Source organism: Cherax quadricarinatus, unplaced genomic scaffold (genome assembly GCF_038502225.1).
Source record: "Cherax quadricarinatus isolate ZL_2023a unplaced genomic scaffold, ASM3850222v1 Contig680, whole genome shotgun sequence".
NCBI lineage: Eukaryota > Metazoa > Arthropoda > Malacostraca > Decapoda > Parastacidae > Cherax > Cherax quadricarinatus.
In genome coordinates, this window is record NW_027195706.1 from 100,035 (window position 1) to 121,413 (window position 21,379).

The 21,379-nt window shown below is 45.8% G+C and overlaps 1 protein-coding gene across 1 annotated transcript in view; it reads left to right on the forward strand.

Moving 5' to 3' along the window:
* LOC138851462 (RB1-inducible coiled-coil protein 1-like) overlaps positions 1-16,492 on the forward strand; it is a 110,980-nt gene extending 94,488 nt beyond the window's left edge. The window contains exon 16 of the mRNA XM_070080614.1: positions 16,328-16,492. Within this exon, the coding sequence (XP_069936715.1) occupies positions 16,328-16,413 (86 nt within the window). The 3' untranslated portion in view covers positions 16,414-16,492. The remainder of the gene's footprint in view (positions 1-16,327) is intronic.
* The last annotated feature ends 4,887 nt before the right edge of the window (positions 16,493-21,379 follow it).

Below are 21,379 nucleotides of genomic sequence, written 5' to 3' on the forward strand. Positions count from 1 at the left end.
TGTTATTAATAATATGTACTATTATTATTTATAACATATATGTTATTAAATACCACTGCCTCAACCGCTGAATTATTGTGAAATGTTTGGAAGAGCACGGAGACTAATGTTCACTCCAGCATAAACAAAGTCACACTGACGATGTGTCAACCACTCCCTCGTATTTTTGTACAATTTCCTTCTTCAGTTATATCATATTTATTATTATTAGCACCCTTCTGGCAAGACAGTGATGAAGTGAATGATGGTGAAAGTTTTTCTTTTTCGGGCCACCCTGCCTGGGTGGGAATCGGCCAGTGTGATAATAAAAAAAAAAATTATTATTATAATTATTATTATTACTATTGTTATTATTAGCAGTAGCACAAATGTTTGATTCTTTACTGTGTTCAAGAGTAAACACATGATGTCACCGTCTAATACCTTTCCTAATAGCCATTCCAATATGCAGTCATAAATGGGTTTACATTATTTATACTGTAGTTTAATAGCAAATAATAAACAAACAAAACACTCACCACACTGAGTGGTGGGAGGGCTGGCTGCCAGTTGTGGGGGTCGGAGGGAGGGTAGTAGGGACTCGCAGGTGGCGGGAAACTTAAATATGATTTAGTGGCTGGGAATTTGGCGGTTGGGAATTCGTGAATGTGTGAAGCCCGTGAAAGTGAGGGTCAGAGGGAGGGTAGTAGGGACTCACAGTGGTGGAGGCAGTGGTGGAGTCTGTGGTATTTAATAACATACATGTTATTAACATACATGTTATTAAATAACATACATTATTAAAGCATAACATGTATATATTTAGTACAATTTATGACGTTTTGATGTATTTTATGATTATTCATGGTTCAACAAGTTAAGGAAGCAGTATTGTAATATATTTCCCTACAATATACAGTGGACCTTCAACCAGCGATATTAATCCGTTCCTGAGAGCTCATCGTTAGTCAAGTTAATTTTCCCCATAAGAAATAATGGAAATCAAATTAATCCGTGCAAGACACCCAAAAGTATTGAAAAAAAAAATTTTACCACATGAAATATTAATTTTAATACACACAAACTGAAGATTACATGCACAGTTACATGACACTTACCTTTATTGAAGATCTGGTGATGATTGATGGGATGGGAGGAGGGGAGACCGTTGATCTTGTTAGTGTTTAGAAGGGGAATCCCCTTCCATTAGCACTTGAGGCAGCAAGTCTTTTTCTGGGGTTGCTTCCCTTCTTCTTTTAATGCCACTAGGACCAGCTTCAGAGTCACTGGACTTCTGTTGCACAACATATCTGTCCATAGTGGCCTGTACCTCTCGTTCCTTTATGACTTTCCTAAAGTGTTTCACAACATTGTTAGTGTAATAGTCACCAGCACGGCTTGCAGTAGCTGTGTGAGGGTGATTTTCATCAATAAAGGTTTGCACTTCAAGCCACTTTGCACACATTTCCTTTATCTTTGTAGTAGGCAACTTCTTCAATTTCTCTCTCCCCTCCTCTGAACCAGTTTCCTCAGGTCTGGCCTCTTGCTGTTGAAGTTGATCTATCAGCTCATCAGTGGTTAATTCTTCATTGTCCTCCTCCACCAACTCTTCCACATCCTCCCCACTAACCTCCAACCCCAAGGACTTCCCCAATGTCACAACTGATTCCTCAACTGGCATAGGATTCTCAGGGTTAGCCTCAAACCCTTCAAAATCCCTTTTGTCTACACATTCTGGCCACAGTTTTTTCCAAGCAGAGTTCAATGTCCTCTTAGTCACTTCCTCCCAAGCCTTACCTGTAATGTTTACACAATTGAGGATGGTAAAATGATCTTTCCAAAACTCTCTTAGAGTCAGTTGAGTTTCTGAGGTCACTACAAAGTACCTTTCAAACAGAGCTTTTGTGTACAGTTTCTTGAAGTTGGAAATAACCTGCTGGTCCATGGGCTGCAGGAGAGGAGTGGTATTAGGAGGCAAAAACTTCACCTTAATGAAGCTCATGTCCCTAGAAAGTCGCTCTGCCACGTCTGTAGGATGACCAGGGGCATTGTCTAACACCAGGAGGCACTTAAGTTCTAATTTCTTTTCAATTAGGTAATTTTTCACAGTGGGGGCAAATGCATGATGTAACCAGTCATAGAAAAAGTCCCTAGTGACCCATGCCTTACTGTTTGCCCTCCACAGCACACACAAATTAGCCTTGAGGACATTGTTTTTCCTGAACACTCTGGGAGTTTCAGAGTGATACACCAATAAAGGCTTCACTTTGCAATCACCACTAGCATTGGCACACATGAGAGGAGTAAGCCTGTCTTTCATAGGCTTATGTCCTGGGAGTGCCTTTTCCTCCTGAGTAATGTACGTCCTGCTTGGCATTTTCTTCCAAAACAGGCCTGTTTCGTCACAATTAAACACTTGTTCAGGTTTCAGTCCTGCACGTATTTTTCAGCCGATTTGTGGTCCGAACTGGCAGCCTCACCATGCCTTATCACACTATGAATGCCACTACGCTTCTTAAATCTCTCAAACCAACCTTTGCTGGCCTTAAATTCACTCACATCACTAGTTGCTGGCATTTTTGTAATTAAATCGTCATTCAACTTCCTAGCCTTTTCACATATGATCACTTGAGAGATGCTGTCTCCTGCTATCTGTTTCTCATTTATCCACACCAATAAAAGTCTCTCAACATCTTCTATCACTTGCGATCTCAGTTTCGAAAACATAGTTGCACCTTTGGCAAGAACAGTTTCCTTGATTGCCGTTTTCTTGCCCACAATAGTAGCGATGGTTGATTGGGGTTTACTATACAACCTGGCCAGCTCAGAGACACGCACTCCACTTTCATACTTAGCAATGATCTCTTTCTTCATCTCCATAGTAATTCTCACCCTTTTTGCTGTAGGGTTGGCACTAGAAGCTTTCTTGGGGCCCATGGTGACTTATTTTGCAGGTGCAATCACTACAAAGGCTGTGATAATATGAAATGTTCCAGTTGTATGTTTGGAAGCGACCGCGGTGGCTGGCTGGCTTGTAAACACTGGCACCCAAGGGACAAGTGAGGCGCGCTCAGGCCAAAGTGGACACGTATGGTACGGAACGAATAGCGCTGGTTGGGTTTTTAAGCGCTAGTCGAGGCAAAATTTTTGCGTTAAAATGTATCGCTAGTCAGATTTATCGTTAATCGATGCCATCGTTGGTCGAGGGTCCACTGTATTGGGGCACCAAACATTCACGGTTTTTCAACATTCGCGAGGCTCTTGATCCCCTAACCCTCGTGAATGTTGAGGGAGACCTGTATACGTTTTATGTCCTACATTTAACATTGCCACAATAAGCCTGAGTCGCCTAGACATGTGAGAATGGGTGTGAGCACTCACTGTGCACCATATTAAAATAATTGGGGATGCCTGGGTACCATATGCTCTTTTTTCCTATTAAAAAACAACAATTTTTTTTTCTCAAAAAAGTTGGGGCAGTGCGGTAGTGAACGTATATATACGTTTGGACCGTTTACGGGTTAATAGATATATGGAAGAGGGGATGGTATCTAGGGATTGGCAGAGAGCGTACCTGGAGTATAACTGAAGAGGGTTTTGGGGTGAATGCCCCCACAGCTTGGTCTGAAACCAGGCCTTGTGGTGGATCTGGTCTGATCATCCAGGCTGTTATTGTTGGCTGCAAGCAAGCTGACATACAAACCACAGACCGGCTGGTCAGGTATTGACTTTAGAAGCCTGTCCAAGTGCTTTCTTGAAGGCAGCCAGGGGTCTATTGGTAATCCCCCTTATGTATGCTGGGAGGCAGTTGAAAAGTTTTGGGCCCCTGACACTTATTGTGTTGTTTCTCATTGTACTCGTGGCACCCCTGCTTTTCATTGCGGGAATGTTGCATCTCCTGCCGAGTCTTTTGCTTTCGTAGAGAGTGTTTAAATCTGTAGTGGAGGGAAGATGGGGTAGGGGTCAGCCTAGGAAGGGTTGTAGGGAGGGGGTAAAGTTCAAGCATGTGAGGAGCTTGAACTTCCAGCAAGCATGTGTGAGCACATTAGATAGGAGTGAATAGAGACAAATGGTTTTTATGACATGATGTGCTGTTGGAATGTCAGCAAAGTAACATTTATGAAGGGATTCATGGAAACTGGCAAGCTGGACTTCAGTCCTGGAGGTGGGAAGTACAGTGCCGGCAGTCTAAAAGATGGGTATTGATATGTTGCAGTTTTTACCTGTAGTGTAAGCATGCCTCTAGCAAGACAGTGATGGAGTGAATGATTATGAAAGTGATTCTTCTCTTTCGTTCACCCTGCCTTGGTGGGGTGACCGAGCAAATTCGCTGATGACATGAAGATAGGATAATTGATTCAGAGGAAAATGTCACTGACCTTTAGGAAGATTTAGACAAACTCATGTTGTGGTCAGAAAAGTGGTGGATGCAGTTCATTGTAGGTAAATGCAAAGTTCTGAAGCTTGGGAATGTCCATAAACTAAATACTGTAGAACTTAGCCATATAGAATGCAAGGACTTGGGTGTTATGGTAAGCAGAAACCTGAAACCAAGACAGCAGTGCATAAGTGTACATAATAAGACAAACAGATTATGTATTATTATTTTTTTATTATCACACTGGCCGATTCCCACCAAGGCAGGGTGGCCCGAAAAAGAAAAACTTTCACCATCATTCACTCCATCATTGTCTTGCCAGAAGGGTGCTTTACACTACAGTTTTTAAACTGCAACATTAACACCCCTCCTTCAGAGTGCAGGCACTGTACTTCCCATCTCCAGGACTCAAGTCCGGCCTGCCGGTTTCCCTGAACCCCTTCATAAATGTTACTTTGCTCACACTCCAACAGCACGTCAAGTATTAAAAACCATTCGTCTCCATTCACTCCTATCAAACACGCTCACGCACGCCTGCTGGAAGCAAACAGATTACCGGGATGTATATGAAGAAGCGTAAGCAAAAGTCCAGCGGTTATATTACAGCTCCACACATCACGAGTAAGGCCTCACTTAGATTACGCAGCTCAGTTCTGGTCTCCATATTACAGAATGGATATAAATTTGTTAAATTTCAGCAAAGAATAACAAAATTATTACATAGCATAAGAAATCTTCCTTACTAAGAAAGATTGAAATTCTTTAACCTGTAAACGGTCCAAACGTATATATACGTTTTTTCAACATTTGAAAATGTGTAAAAAAAACTTTGATCTATTTTTTTTTGTTATACAGTGGACCCCCGGTTAATGATATTTTTTCACTCCAGAAGTATGTTCAGGTGCCAGTACTGACCGAATTTGTTCCCATAAGAAATATTGTGAAGTAGATTAGTCCATTTCAGACCCCCAAACATACACGTGCAAACGCACTTACATAAATACACTTACATAATTGGTCGCATTCGGAGGTGATCGTTATGCGGGGGTCCACTGTATTTGAAAATATGTAAAAAAAAAAAAAACGTAGATCTACTTTTGGAGCGCTGCACATGTGAACGTAGATCTGCTTGGACCGTTTACGGGTTAAATTACATTCTCTTGTAAGACGAAGAATGAGGGGAGACATGATCGAAGTGTACAAGTGGAAGATAGGTATTAATAAAGGGGATATAAATATGGTCTTAAGGATGTCTCTCTAAGAGAGAACCCGCAGTAATGAATTCAAATTAGATAAGTTTAGATTTAGAAAGGATATAGGAAAGTACAGTGGACCCCCGGTTAACGAACTTTTTTCATTCCAGTAGTATGTTCAGGTGCCAGTACTGACCGAATTTGTTCCCATAAGGAATATTGTGAAGTAGATTAGTCCATTTCAGACCCCCAAACATACACGTACAAAAGCACTTACATAAATACACTTACATAATTAGTCGCATTTGGAGGGGATTGTTAAGCGGGGGTCCACTGTATTGGTTTGGAAATATAGTTGATGAGCAGAACAGTCTGCCTAGTATGGTTATTGAAGCTAAAACTTTGGGTGGCTTTAAATTTAGGTTAGATAAATACATGAGTGAGAAGGGTTTGGATTTAAATGGGACTTGCACATAAGTTAAAAGATTTGTCTGTATAAACCTTGGTTATAAATGCCGACAGTTTGGTTTAATGGAACACAGGAGCCAAGTAATCACATTCTTTATGGTTTAATGGAACACAGGAGTCAAGTAATCACATTCTTTATGGTTTAATGGAACACAGGAGTCAAGTAATCACATTCTTTATGGTTTAATGGAACACAGGAGTCAAGTAATCACATTCTTTATGGTTTAATGGAACACAGGAGCCAAGTAATCACATTCTTTATGGTTTAATGGAACACAGGAGTCAAGTAATCACATTCTTTACCTATCTTCATCCCAATATGTCATTCTTCAGGTCACCATGAATCACTCACTTTAGTCTCTGCTTGTAATACTGTCCTTGTAACCTCTGTATGTTAGAAGTGATCAAGGTCCCAAGAACTAGTGTTTGTTTATGTGTGTCTTGCTAAACCAAAAGGGTTATCAAAGCTTATTACTTGGGTAGCACTGAAAATAGATTGGGTAAATATTTCTGTTAGTGGGTTGGATTTGAGAATGACTTACCCAGTATGGACCAATAGGCCTGATGAAAACTGAGACACAATAGGCTTTGTTGCAGTGTTCTTTCCTATGTTCCTACCTTCCAAGCTTCTTTCATTTAGGCCATGGTTATCTGATCCCACTGTATGTTTCTGTTATTGAAGCTGAATTTGGTGACCAGCATAACGGGTCGCCTTATGCTGGTCAGAAGCCCTGTGTATACATGTCTGTACCTCTGTTATGTTGTGGTCTGAGTGTATGGTTTTTGATACTGTTATATTTTGTATCAAATCATCATTGTTAGTGGAGATGAGGTCAAGTCTTGTTGGCTCTATTATTTGCTGGTTTAAGGTGAATTTGTTGCAGAAATTTAATAGTGTCTGCAGTTCTAGAGTTTTCAGGTAGGGTGTTCCAGATTTTAGGTCCTTTGAAATATATTGAATTTTTGTAAAGGTTTAGTCGAACACGGGGAATGTCATAGAGATGTTCCAGTCACGGTACTGTGCCTTTTTTTGTTATTTAATAGCGCATGTTTGTGCAAATTTTCATCTGAGCTGCCTCCTGGGGTGACCTGCTAAAACTTTATTTGCTACATTCCTCCCAGTAACAAAATGTTTGTGGCAGGAGTTGGGAGATTCTCCAAACAGCGGTCAATTAGAATTGTTGGAAAGCTGCGTCCGGAGGCGTGTATACAGCCACAATGACAAAGTTTTGGTTTTCAATCTTTACTGCCAAAACTTCAACTACGTCGTTTGTGGTGTTAGGAGTGTTCTGTGCCAGTGACTCTGTCACACACACACCCATCTCCCCTTGTTGCCTATTCACTGTCACACACACACCCATCTCCCCTTGTTGCCTATTCACTGTCACACACACACCCATCTCCCGTTGTTGCCTATTCACTGTCACACACAGACCCATCTCCCCTTGTTGCCTATTCACTGTCACACACAGACTCATCCCCTCTTGTTGCCTATTCACTGTCACACACAGACTCATCCCCTCTTGTTGCCTATTCACTGTCACACACAGACTCATCCCCCCTTGTTGCCTATTCACTTTCACACACGCACCCATCCCCTCTTGTTGCCTATTCACTGTCACACACAGACCCATCCCCCCTTGTTGCCTATTCACTTTCACACACAGACTCATCCCCTCTTGTTGCCTATTCACTTTCGCACACAGACTCATCCCCTCTTGTTGCCTATTCACTCTCACACACAGACCCATCCCCTCTTGTTGCCTATTCACTTTCACACACAGACTCATCCCCTCTTGTTGCCTATTCACTCTCACACACAGACTCATCCCCTCTTGTTGCCTATTCACTGTCACACACAGACTCATCCCCTCTTGTTGCCTATTCACTGTCACACACAGACTCATCCCCTCTTGTTGCCTATTCACTGTCACACACAGACTCATCCCCTCTTGTTGCCTATTCACTGTCACACACAGACCCATCCCCTCTTGTTGCCTATTCACTGTCACACACAGACCCATCCCCTCTTGTTGCCTATTCACTCTCACACACAGACCCATCCCCTCTTGTTGCCTATTCACTCTCACACACAGACCCATCCCCTCTTGTTGCCTATTCACTGTCACACACAGACCCATCCCCTCTTGTTGCCTATTCACTGTCACACACAGACCCATCCCCCCTTGTTGCCTATTCACTGTCACACACAGACCCATCCCCTCTTGTTGCCTATTCCCTCTCACACACAGACCCATCCCCTCTTGTTGCCTATTCACTGTCACACACAGACCCATCCCCTCTTGTTGCCTATTCACTCTCACACACAGACCCATCCCCCCTTGTTGCCTATTCACTGTCACACACAGACCCATCCCCTCTTGTTGCCTATTCACTCTCACACACAGACTCATCCCCTCTTGTTGCCTATTCACTGTCACACACAGACTCATCCCCTCTTGTTGCCTATTCACTGTCACACACAGACCCATCCCCTCTTGTTGCCTATTCACTGTCACACACAGACCCATCCCCTCTTGTTGCCTATTCACTCTCACACAGACCCATCCCCCCTTGTTGCCTATTCACTGTCACACACAGACCCATCCCCTCTTGTTGCCTATTCACTGTCACACACAGACCCATCCCCTCTTGTTGCCTATTCACTCTCACACAGACCCATCCCCCCTTGTTGCCTATTCACTGTCACACACAGACCCATCCCCTCTTGTTGCCTATTCACTGTCACACACAGACCCATCCCCTCTTGTTGCCTATTCACTCTCACACACAGACCCATCCCCTCTTGTTGCCTATTCACTGTCACACACAGACCCATCCCCTCTTGTTGCCTATTCACTGTCACACACAGACCCATCCCCTCTTGTTGCCTATTCACTCTCACACACAGACCCATCCCCCCTTGCTGCCTATTCACTCTGCCACATCCAAATAGGTTATAACCTAGGATCCATATTTGGTTATCAGAGTGATCGTTTATGTGAGTCTCTGTGAGCAGTCCACTGATGAAAGGTATTTTGTTTATCGATGGCTTTAGATCAGCATTGAGTAGCACTAATATCTGTTGTCCTGGAGGCCACTGACTCTGGTGGTGTTAGGATTTTTGTCATTTCTTGCCAGCTTTTTACTCGTCCTGGCACTAAAAATCACTGTCTCTGGAGGAAGGGTTGACGGAGGACAGGTAACAAGAGTGGTGGGGGGTGGGAAGGGTCATGATTCACCTGCTATAGCGGTAACAGCAGGTTGTGTGAGCAGGTGCCTGTCACACAACCTCTGTTCTAGTAGACGTCTGCTCTAGAGTGCTGCTCTAAAGAGCTCTTCTATCTGAAGCTCTGATCCACAGAGTTCGGCTCTCTAGTGCTGTCCTCTCTAGACCTCCGCTCTCTAGACCTTTGCTATCTAGAGCTCTACTATCTATGGCTCTGTTCTCTATACATAAAACACAAACCACAGCTTGGTACCATACCTGTCATAGATAAAACACTAGCCACAGCCACACCGCTCACCTCTACCCACAATAGATGCCTCCCACACTAACGTCCTGGGGCGCCCACAACACTCAGGGCCACCCACAACACCCAGGGCCACCCACAACACCCAGGGCCACCCACAACGCCCTGGACCACCCACAACACCCAGGGCCACCCACAACACCCAGGGCCACCCACAACACCCAGGGCCACCCACAACACCCAGGGCCACCCACAACACCCAGGGCCACCCACAACACCCAGGGCCACCCACAACACCCAGGGCCACCCACAACACCCAGGGCCACCCACAACACCCATAGCCACCCACAACACCCAGGGCCACCCACAACACCCATAGCCACCCACAACACCCAGGGCCACCCACAACACCCAGGGCTACCCACAACACCCAGGGCCACCCACAACACCCAGGGCCACCCACAACACCCAGGGCCACCCACAACACCCAGGGCCACCCACAACACCCAGGGCCACCCACAACACCCAGGGCCACCCACAACACCCAGGGCCACCCACAACACCCAGGGCCACCCACAACACCCAGGGCCACCCACAACACCCAGGGCCACCCACAACACCCAGGGCCACCCACAACACCCATAGCCACCCACAACACCCAGGGCCACCCACAACACCCATAGCCACCCACAACACCCATAGCCACCCACAACACCCAGGGCCACCCACAACACCCAGGGCCACCCACAACACCCAGGGCCACCCACAACACCCAGGGCCACCCACAACACCCAGGGCCACCCACAACACCCATAGCCACCCACAACACCCAGGGCCACACACAACACCCAGGGCCACCCACAACACCCATAGCCACCCACAACACCCAGGGCCACCCACAACACCCATAGCCACCCACAACACCCAGGGCCACCCACAACACCCAGGGCCACCCACAACACCCATAGCCACCCACAATACCCAGGGCCACCCCCAACACCCAGGGCCACCCACAACACCCAGGGCCACCCACAACACCCAGGGCCACCCACAACACCCAGGGCTACCCACAACACCCAGGGCATAGCCACCCACAACACCCAGGGCCACCCACAACACCCATAGCCACCCACAACACCCATAGCAACACCCACAAAACCCATGGCTACCCACAACACCCATAGCCACCCACAACACCCAGGGCCACCCACAACACCCAGGCCACCCACAACACCCATAGCCACCCACAATACCCAGGGCCACCCACAACACCCATAGCCACCCACAACACCCAGGGCCACCCACAACACCCAGGGCTACCCACAACACCCAGGGCCACCCACAACACCCAGGGCCACCCACAACACCCAGGGCTACCCACAACACCCAGGGCCACCCACAACACCCATAGCCACCCACAACACCCAGGGCCACCCACAACACCCAGGGCTACCCACAACACCCAGGGCCACCCACAACACCCAGGGCCACCCACAACACCCAGGGCTACCCACAACACCCAGGGCCACCCACAACACCCAGGGCCACCCACAACACCCAGGGCTACCCACAATACCACCCACCGCACACAGTCATAAATCCTAGGTATCTTCAATAATTTGTGGCCAGGTCAAACCTCCTACTGATTCACCCAGAATTTAAAATGTTCCACACTTCCTCCGGTATTGACTGGTGTTTTACTGTGGGACGCGTTTAAAAAACGTCGAGGTACGTTGTATGTCCTTTACGAAGTGTTTTACGGTGTAATGATCGAACTAGTCAGCCCTATGGTTGCTATACAGTGTGGTCAGCCCTATGGTTACTATACAGTGTTGTCAGCCCTCTGGTTACTATACAGTGTTGTCAGCCCTATGGTTACTATACAGTGTTGTCAGCCCTCTGGTTACTATACAGTGTTGTCAGCCCTATGGTTGCTATACAGTGTGGTCAGCCCTATGGTTGCTATACAGTGTGGTCAGCCCTATGGTTACTATACAGTGTTGTCAGCCCTATGGTTGCTATACAGTGTTGTCAGCCCTATGGTTACTATACAGTGTTGTCAGCCCTCTGGTCATTATACAGTGTGGTCAGCCCTATGGTTGCTATACAGTGTGGTCAGCCCTATGGTTACTATACAGTGTTGTCAGCCCTATGGTTGCTATACAGTGTGGTCAGCCCTATGGTTACTATACAGTGTTGTCAGCCCTATGGTTACTATACAGTGTTGTCAGCCCTATGGTTACTATACAGTGTTGTCAGCCCTCTGGTCATTATACAGTGTTGTCAGTCCTATGGTTACTATACAGTGTGGTCAGCCCTATGGTTACTATACAGTGTTGTCAGCCCTCTGGTCATTATACAGTGTTGTCAGTCCTATGGTTACTATACAGTGTGGTCAGCCCTATGGTTACTATACAGTGTTGTCAGCCCTATGGTTACTATACAGTGTTGTCAGCCCTCTGGTCATTATACAGTGTGGTCTGCCCTCTGGTTACTATACAGTGTTGTCAGCCCTCTGGTTACTATACAGTGTTGTCAGCCCTCTGGTTACTATACAGTGTTGTCAGCCCTATGGTCATTATACAGTGTGGTCAGCCCTATGGTCATTATACAGTGTGGTCAGCCCTATGGTTACTATACAGTGTAGTCAGCCCTATGGTTACTATACAGTGTTGTTAGCCCTATGGTCATTATACAGTGTGGTCAGCCCTATGGTCATTATACAGTGTGGTCAGTCCTATGGTTACTATACAGTGTAGTCAGCCCTATGGTTACTATACAATGTTGTCAGCCCTATGGTTACTATACAGTGTTGTCAGCCCTATGGTTACTATACAGTGTTGTCAGCCCTATGGTTACTATACAGTGTGGCCAGCCCTATGATTACTATACAGTGTAGTCTGCCCTATGGTTACTATACAGTGTTGTCAGCCCTATGGTTACTATACAGTGTGGTCAGCCCTATGGTTACTATACAGTGTGGTCAGCCCTATGGTTACTATACAGTGTGGTCTGCCCTATGGTTACTATACAGTGTGGTCTGCCCTATGGTTACTATACAGTGTGGTCAGCCCTATGGTTACTATACAGTGTTGTCAGCCGTTTGGTTACTATACAGTGTGGTCTGCCCTATTGTCACTATACAGTGTTGTCAGCCCTATGGTTGCTATACAGTGTGGCCAGCCCTATGGTTACTATACAGTGTTGTCAGCCCTATGGTTACTATACAGTGTGCTCAGCCCTATGGTTACTATACAGTGTGGCCAGCCCTATGGTTACTATACAGTGTGGTCAGCCCTATGGTTACTATACAGTGTGGCCAGTCCTATGGTTACTATACAGTGTGGCCAGTCCTATGGTTACTATACAGTGTGGTCTGCCCTATGGTTACTATACAGTGTGGTCAGTCCTATGGTTACTATACAGTGTGGTCAGCCCTATGGTTACTATACAGTGTGGTCAGTCCTATGGTTACTATACAGTGTGGTCAGTCCTATGGTTACTATACAGTGTGGTCAGCCCTATGGTTACTATACAGTGTGGCCAGTCCTATGGTTACTATACAGTGTGGTCAGTCCTATGGTTACTATACAGTGTGGCCAGTCCTATGGTTACTATACAGTGTGGTCTGAACTATGGTCACTATACAGTGTGGTCAGTCCTATGGTTACTATACAGTGTGGCCAGCCCTATGGTTACTGTACAGTGTGGTCAGTCCTATGGTTACTATACAGTGTGGCCAGTCCTATGGTTACTATACAGTGTGGTCTGAACTATGGTCACTATACAGTGTGGTCAGTCCTATGGTTACTATACAGTGTGGCCAGCCCTATGGTTACTATACAGTGTGGTCAGTCCTATGGTTACTATACAGTGTGGTCAGTCCTATGGTTACTATACAGTGTGGCCAGGCCTATGGTCACTATACATTGTGGCCAGCCCTATGGTCGCTATACAGTGTGGCCAGCCCTATGGTCTCTACAATGTGGCCAAGCCTATGGTCACTATACAAGATGGCCAGACCTATGGTCACTATACAATATAGTCACTACACAATATAGCCAGGCCTATGGCCACTACACAATATAGCCAGGCCTATGGTCACTTCACAATATAGCCAGGCCTATGGCCACTACACATAGCCAGGCCTATGGCCACTACACAATAAGCCAGGCCTATGGCCACTACACAATATAGCCAGGCCTATGGCCACTACACAATATAGCCAGGCCTATGGTCACTACACAATATAGCCAGGCCTATGGTCACTACACAATATAGCCAGGCCTATGGCCACCACACAATAAGCCAGGCCTATGGCCACTACACAATATAGCCAGGCCTATGGCCACTATATTGAACACTATGTGCTTAATTGTCCACTTATTGAGGAATATAGAGATAGATAGTATAACAAATAGACAGTAGAACAACCTGTACTCACCTATTTGTGGTTCCAGGGGTTGAGACACAGCTCCTGGGCCGCCTCTTCACTGGTCACTTACTAGGTCCTCTCTCTCTCTCTGTGATGTGTCAAGATATATTATTATTAATAATAAAATTAAATTTGCTGATAAGAGATAAGTGAACCGTGGATATAAATCCTAATGTATCCCAGGTAACCCTTTTGAGGCCTAGTTCCTAGGCCTATTGTGTATCATATGTTCTTGTGATACCATCCATAGTACCTACACGAGGTGCACAAACTAGCCACTACCATGTACACTACGTACACGAGGTGCACAAACTAGCCACTACCATGTACACTACGTACACGAGGTGCACAAACTAGCCACTACCATGTACACTACGTACACGAGGTGCACAAACTAGCCACTACCATGTACACTACGTACACGAGGTGCACAAACTAGCCACTACCATGTACACTACGTACACGAGGTGCACAAACTAGCCACTACCATGTACACTACGTACACGAGATGCACAAACTAGCCACTACCATGTACACTACGTACACGAGGTGCACAAACTAGCCACTACCATGTACACTACGTACATGAGGTACACAAACTAGCCACTACCATGTACACTACGTACACGAGGTGCACAAACTAGCCACTACCATGTACACTACGTACACGAGGTACACAAACTAGCCACTACCATGTACAGTACGTACACGAGGTACACAAACTAGCCACTACCATGTACACTACGTACACGAGGTACACAAACTAGCCACTACCATGTACACTACGTACACGAGGTACACAAACTAGCCACTACCATGTACACTACGTACACGAGGTACACAAACTAGCCACTACCATGTACACTACGTACACGAGGTTGACAAACTAGCCACTACCATGTACACTACGTACATGAGGTGCACAAACTAGCCACTACCATGTACAGTACGTACATGAGGTACACAAACTAGCCACTACCATGTACACTACGTACATGAGGTACACAAACTAGCCACTACCATGTACAGTACGTACATGAGGTGCACAAACTAGCCACTACCATGTACAGTACGTACATGAGGTACACAAACTAGCCACTACCATGTACACTACGTACATGAGGTACACAAACTAGCCACTACCATGTACACTACGTACATGAGGTACACAAACTAGCCACTACCATGTACACTACGTACATGAGGTGCACAAACTAGCCACTACCATGTACAGTACGTACATGAGGTACACAAACTAGCCACTACCATGTACACTACGTACATGAGGTACACAAACTAGCCACTACCATGTACAGTACGTACATGAGGTGCACAAACTAGCCACTACCATGTACAGTACGTACATGAGGTACACAAACTAGCCACTACCATGTACACTACGTACATGAGGTACACAAACTAGCCACTACCATGTACAGTACGTACATGAGGTGCACAAACTAGCCACTACCATGTACACTACGTACATGAGGTGCACAAACTAGCCACTACCATGTACAGTACGTACACGAGGTGCACAAACTAGTCACTACCATGTACACTACGTACATGAGGTACACAAACTAGCCACTACCATGTACACTACGTACACGAGGTGCACAAACTAGTTACTACCATGTACACTACGTACATGAGGTGCACAAACTAGCCACTACCATGTACAGTACGTACACGAGGTGCACAAACTAGCCACTACCATGTACACTACGTACATGAGGTTCACAAACTAGCCACTACCATGTACACTACGTACATGAGGTGCACAAACTAGCCACTACCATGTACAGTACGTACATGAGGTACACAAACTAGCCACTACCATGTACAGTACGTACACGAGGTACACAAACTAGCCACTACCATGTACAGTACGTACACGAGGTACACAAACTAGCCACTACCATGTACAGTACGTACACGAGGTACACAAACTAGCCACTACCATGTACACTACGTACACGAGGTGCACAAACTAGCCACTACCATGTACACTACGTACACGAGGTGCACAATCTAGCCACTACCATGTACACTACGTACACGAGGTACACAAACAAGCCACTACCATGTACAGTACGTACACGAAGTACACAAACTAGCCACTACCATGTACAGTACGTACACGAGGTACACAAACTAGCCACTACCATGTACAGTACGTACACGAGGTACACAAACTAGCCACTACCATGTACAGTACGTACACGAGGTGCACAAACTAGCCACTACCATGTACACTACGTACACGAGGTGCACAATAAATTAGCCTATCCTTTGCAGAATTTCCAGATTGTTCCACGTACGTACGTGGAACAATCCTATGTACGTACGTACGTTATTCTTTGCACAACACACTCACTGTTCGTCTTGTACTTTTCAGTGTTGCCTAGAAAAGCGTACAGTACGGCCGAGGTGGTCAGCAAGGAGTTTTGCCAGGCCAAGAAGGTAAGTACGGACTGTACGTGATTTTAAAAAAACATGTATATTTCGTGCTGTTTTGGTATAGAAGGTAAGTACGTAGCGTACGTGGTTTTACAACCACGTATGTCTTATGTTGTTAGGCTTAGAAGGTAAGTAAGCACTGTACGTGATTTTTAAACCCCCATTATATCTCATTTTGTCTGATCTGGAATGTACGTATGTGTCGTACGTGATTTTAAACCCCTTTATATATCGTTTTGTCGGACCTGGAATGTACGTACGTGATTTTAAACCCCATTATATCTCATTTTGTCTGATCTGGAATATATGTACGTGTTGTACGTCATTTAAACCCCATTATATATAGCTTTGTCGGGCCTGGAATGTACGTACGTGATTTTAAACCCCATTATATCTCATTTTGTCTGATCTGGAATATATGTACGTGTTGTACGTCATTTAAACCCCATTATATATAGCTTTGTCGGGCCTGGAATGTTCGTACATGATTTTAAACTCCATTGTACGTTTTGTCGGACCTGGAATGTACGTACGTGTTGTACGTTCTTTTAGAGAGAGAGAGAGAGAGAGAGAGAGAGAGAGAGAGAGAGCAGCGCTAATCATTGCACGTCACCTGTGTGCACACAAGTGTGCACTTTGGTGTACATGGGTGGAGCACGCGTCATGTACACATTGAGGCTTGCGCCGTGTGTACGTACATGTACGTGTGTGTGGAGAGGGTGGCGGGTCCCAGCGTCACTAGCATCTTAGCAGCACGCGCTAGCCTCCCGGGCAAGCAAGTCATAGTCTCCTCCCTTGGAGAACTACTGAACCTTCGTTTATATCCCTCTGTCCTAGCCACATCCTGACCCATCCACACTGACTATCCACCTACCCACCTGCCCCACCCACCTAGCCACCTACACAATAACTCAGATTTGCTGCCCACTACAGTACAAGGTGGTTTTAGTGGTTGACATAAGGGTGCCACTAGATTGTGTTTTCAGTGACCCCTTGTTTCTATCCCTCTCTCCTAGCCCCATCCTGCCCTGTCCATACTGCCTATCCACCTACCCACCTGCCCCACTCACCTAGCCACCTGCACAATAACTCAGATTTGCTGCCCACTACAGTACAAGGTGGTTTTAGTGGTTGACATAAGGGTGCCACTAGATTGTGTTTTCAGTGAACCCTTGTTTCTATCCCTCTCCCCTAGCCCCATCCTGACCCATCCACACACTGCCTATCCACCTACCCACCTGCCCCACCCACCTAGCCACCTACACAATAACTCAGATTTGCTGCCCACTACAGTACAAGGTGGTTTTAGTGGTTGACATAAGGGTGCCACTAGATTGTGTTTTCAGTGAACCCTTGTTTCTATCCCTCTCTCCTAGCCCCATCCTGCCCCATCCCCACTCCTCACCCACCTACCCACCTGCCCTACCCACCTAGCCACCTACACAATAACTCACATTCTGCCCACTACAATACAAGATGGTTTTAGCGATGGACACATGTGCACTACCAGACTGTGTTATCACTGAACCCTTCTTTCTATCCCTCCCTCCTAGCCCCATCCTGCCCCATCCCCACTCCTAACCCACCTACCCATCTGCCCATCCCACCCACCCACCTCCCCATGAACTGAGATTTGCTGGCAGACAGCCCACCAAGGGTAGGTTGTGTCGACAACACAAGCCGGTTTCAGTGACCGACACATACTTCCAGATGTCTCGTCTCCCCAACCACTACTTGTATCCCTCCCCCCCATCCCCATCCTTCCCCATCCCCACTCCTCACCCACCTACCCACCTTCCCCACCCACCTAACCACCTACCCAGGAACTGAGATTTCTTGGCAGACGGCCCACTACAACACAAGCCGGTATTATTAACCGGCACACGCATACTCCCAGACGGTCTTATCTCCGGGTTTTACTCTGGATATCACCCAGGGCATTTTTTTTTTTCGTTTTTGGGAGTTACTAATTTTTAAAATTGCGTACGTCAGTAGGTACCAGTACCCTGTCTGATACCCGGTGCTATGATAGGTCGTGGGTGGCATCCTGGGCAGTGTGAGACGTATGGATAGGTGGCCTAACACCCACTGTCAGTGTTCACCTAGCAGTAAATAGGTATCTGGGTGGTGTGGGTGGCATCCTGGGCAAGGTGAGACGTATGGATAGGTCATCTACCACCCGCTGTCAGTGTTCACCTAGCAGTAAATAGTTATCTGGGTGGTGTGGGTTATCCTGGGTTGTTAACCCAGGATAACCCAAGAAAGCCAGGCTGTGTTAGGTGACCTGTCTCACCCTGCCCAGGATGCCACCCACACCACCCAGATAACTATTTACTGCTAGGTGACATAAGGGATAGTTAATAAGTGGTCGCTATTTCCAGGTTAGTTAATAAGTGGTCACTATACTTCCTGTGTTAAGTGGTCACTACCTGGGTTAAGTGGTCACTATACTTCCTGGTTTAAGTGGTCACTATACTTCCTGTGTTAAGTGGTCACTACCTGTGTTAAGTGGTCACTACCTGGGTTAAGTGGTCACTATACTTCCTGTGTTAAGTGGTCACTACCTGTGTTAAGTGGTCACTACCTGGTTTAAGTGGTCACTATACTTCCTGTGTTAAGTGGTCACTATACTTCCTGTGTTAAGTGGTCACTACCTGTGTTAAGTGGTCACTACCTGTGTTAAGTGGTCACTATACTTCCTGTGTTAAGTGGTCACTATACTTCCTGTGTTAAGTGGTCACTATACTTCCTGTGTTAAGTGGTCACTATACTTCCTGTGTTAAGTGGTCACTACCTGGGTTAAGTGGTCACTATACTTCCTGTGTTAAGTGGTCACTATACTTCCTGTGTTAAGTGGTCACTATACTTCCTGTGTTAAGTGGTCACTATACTTCCTGTGTTAAGTGGTCACTATACTTCCTGTGTTAAGTGGTCACTATACTTCCTGTGTTAAGTGGTCACTATACTTCCTGTGTTAAGTGGTCACTACCTGGGTTAAGTGGTCACTATACTTCCTGTGTTAAGTGGTCACTATACTTCCTGTGTTAAGTGGTCACTATACTTCCTGTGTTAAGTGGTCACTACATGGGTTAAGTGGTCACTACCTGGGTTAAGTGGTCACTATACTTCCTGTGTTAAGTGGTCACTATACTACCTGTGTTAAGTGGTCACTATACTTCGTGTTAAGTGGTCACTATACTTCCTGTGTTAAGTGGTCACTACCTGTGTTAAGTGGTCACTATACTTCCTGTGTTAAGTACTTGGTCACTATACTTCCTGTGTTAAGTGGTCACTACCTGTGTTAAGTGGTCACTACCTGGGTTAAGTGGTCACTATACTACCTGTGTTAAGTGGTCACTATACTACCTGTGTTAAGTGGTCACTACCTGTGTTAAGTGGTCACTGTACTTCCTGTGTTAAGTACTTGGTCACTATACTTCCTGTGTTAAGTGGTCACTACCTGTGTTAAGTGGTCACTACCTGGGTTAAGTGGTCACTATACTACCTGTGTTAAGTGGTCACTATACTACCTGTGTTAAATGGTCACTACCTGGGTTAAGTGGTCACTATACTTCCTGTGTTAAGTGGTCACTATACTACCTGTGTTAAGTGGTCACTACCTGTGTTAAGTGGTCACTACCTGGGTTAAGTGGTCACTATACTTCCTGTGTTAAGTACTTGGTCACTATACTACCTGTGTTAAGTGGTCACTACCTGTGTTAAGTGGTCACTACCTGGGTTAAGTGGTCACTATACTTCCTGTGTTAAGTACTTGGTCACTATACTTCCTGTGTTAAGTGGTCACTACCTGGGTTAAGTGGTCACTATACTTCCTGTGTTAAGTACTTGGTCACTATACTACCTGTGTTAAGTGGTCACTACCTGGGTTAAGTGGTCACTATACTTCCTGTGTTAAGTGGTCACTATACTACCTGTGTTAAGTGGTCACTACCTGTGTTAAGTGGTCACTATACTTCCTGTGTTAAGTACTTGGTCACTATACTTCCTGTGTTAAGTACTTGGTCACTATACTTCCTGTGTTAAGTGGTCACTACCTGGGTTAAGTGGTCACTATACTTCCTGTGTTAAGTGGTCACTATACTACCTGTGTTAAGTGGTCACTATACTTCGTGTTAAGTGGTCACTATACTTCCTGTGTTAAGTGGTCACTACCTGTGTTAAGTGGTCACTATACTTCCTGTGTTAAGTACTTGGTCACTATACTTCCTGTGTTAAGTGGTCACTACCTGGGTTAAGTGGTCACTATTCTTCCTGGTTTAAGTGGTCGCAAAATTAAATGGTCAGTAACCTTCTAAGTGGTCACTATACTGTGAGTTAAGTGTACATTATACTTCCTGTGTTAAGTGGTGATAACTTGGTCCATGGGCTGAGGTTATTAAAGCTAGCTTACTCTCACTTTAAGTGGTTTAAGTGGTCGTAAGCTCAGGTTAAGTAGCAGTTAGTAGAGATTTAAGTGACCGTTAAACCAGGGTTAAGTGGTAGTATTGAGAGAGAGAGAGAGAGAGAGAGAGAGAGAAACAGAGAGGGAGACAGAGAGGGGGAGACAGAGAGGGAGAGACAGAGAGAGGGAGACAGCGGGGGAGAGACAGAGAGGGAGAGACAGAGAGGGGGAGACAGAGACGGGGAGATAGGGAGGGAGAGACAGAGAGGGGGAGACAGAGAGGGAGAGACAGGGCGGGGGAGAGACAGAGAGGGGGAGAGAGACAGGGAGAGAGAAACAGAGAGGGAGACAGAGTAGTCCCTGTTCACAAAAAGAAGATCAGAGCAGAAATCAGCAACTACAAACCAGTGTCACTCCTGTCAATCACTGGTAAGATCCTTGAGACAATAATCTCAAGACAGTTGTTGGACTACCACTCACTACTTTGTGATCGTCAATATGGCTTCAGGAAAGGTTACTCTGCTGCTGATCTGTTAAACCTCTCCACTAAGTGGCACCAGTCACTGGATGAATCCAAAGTCAGCTGTG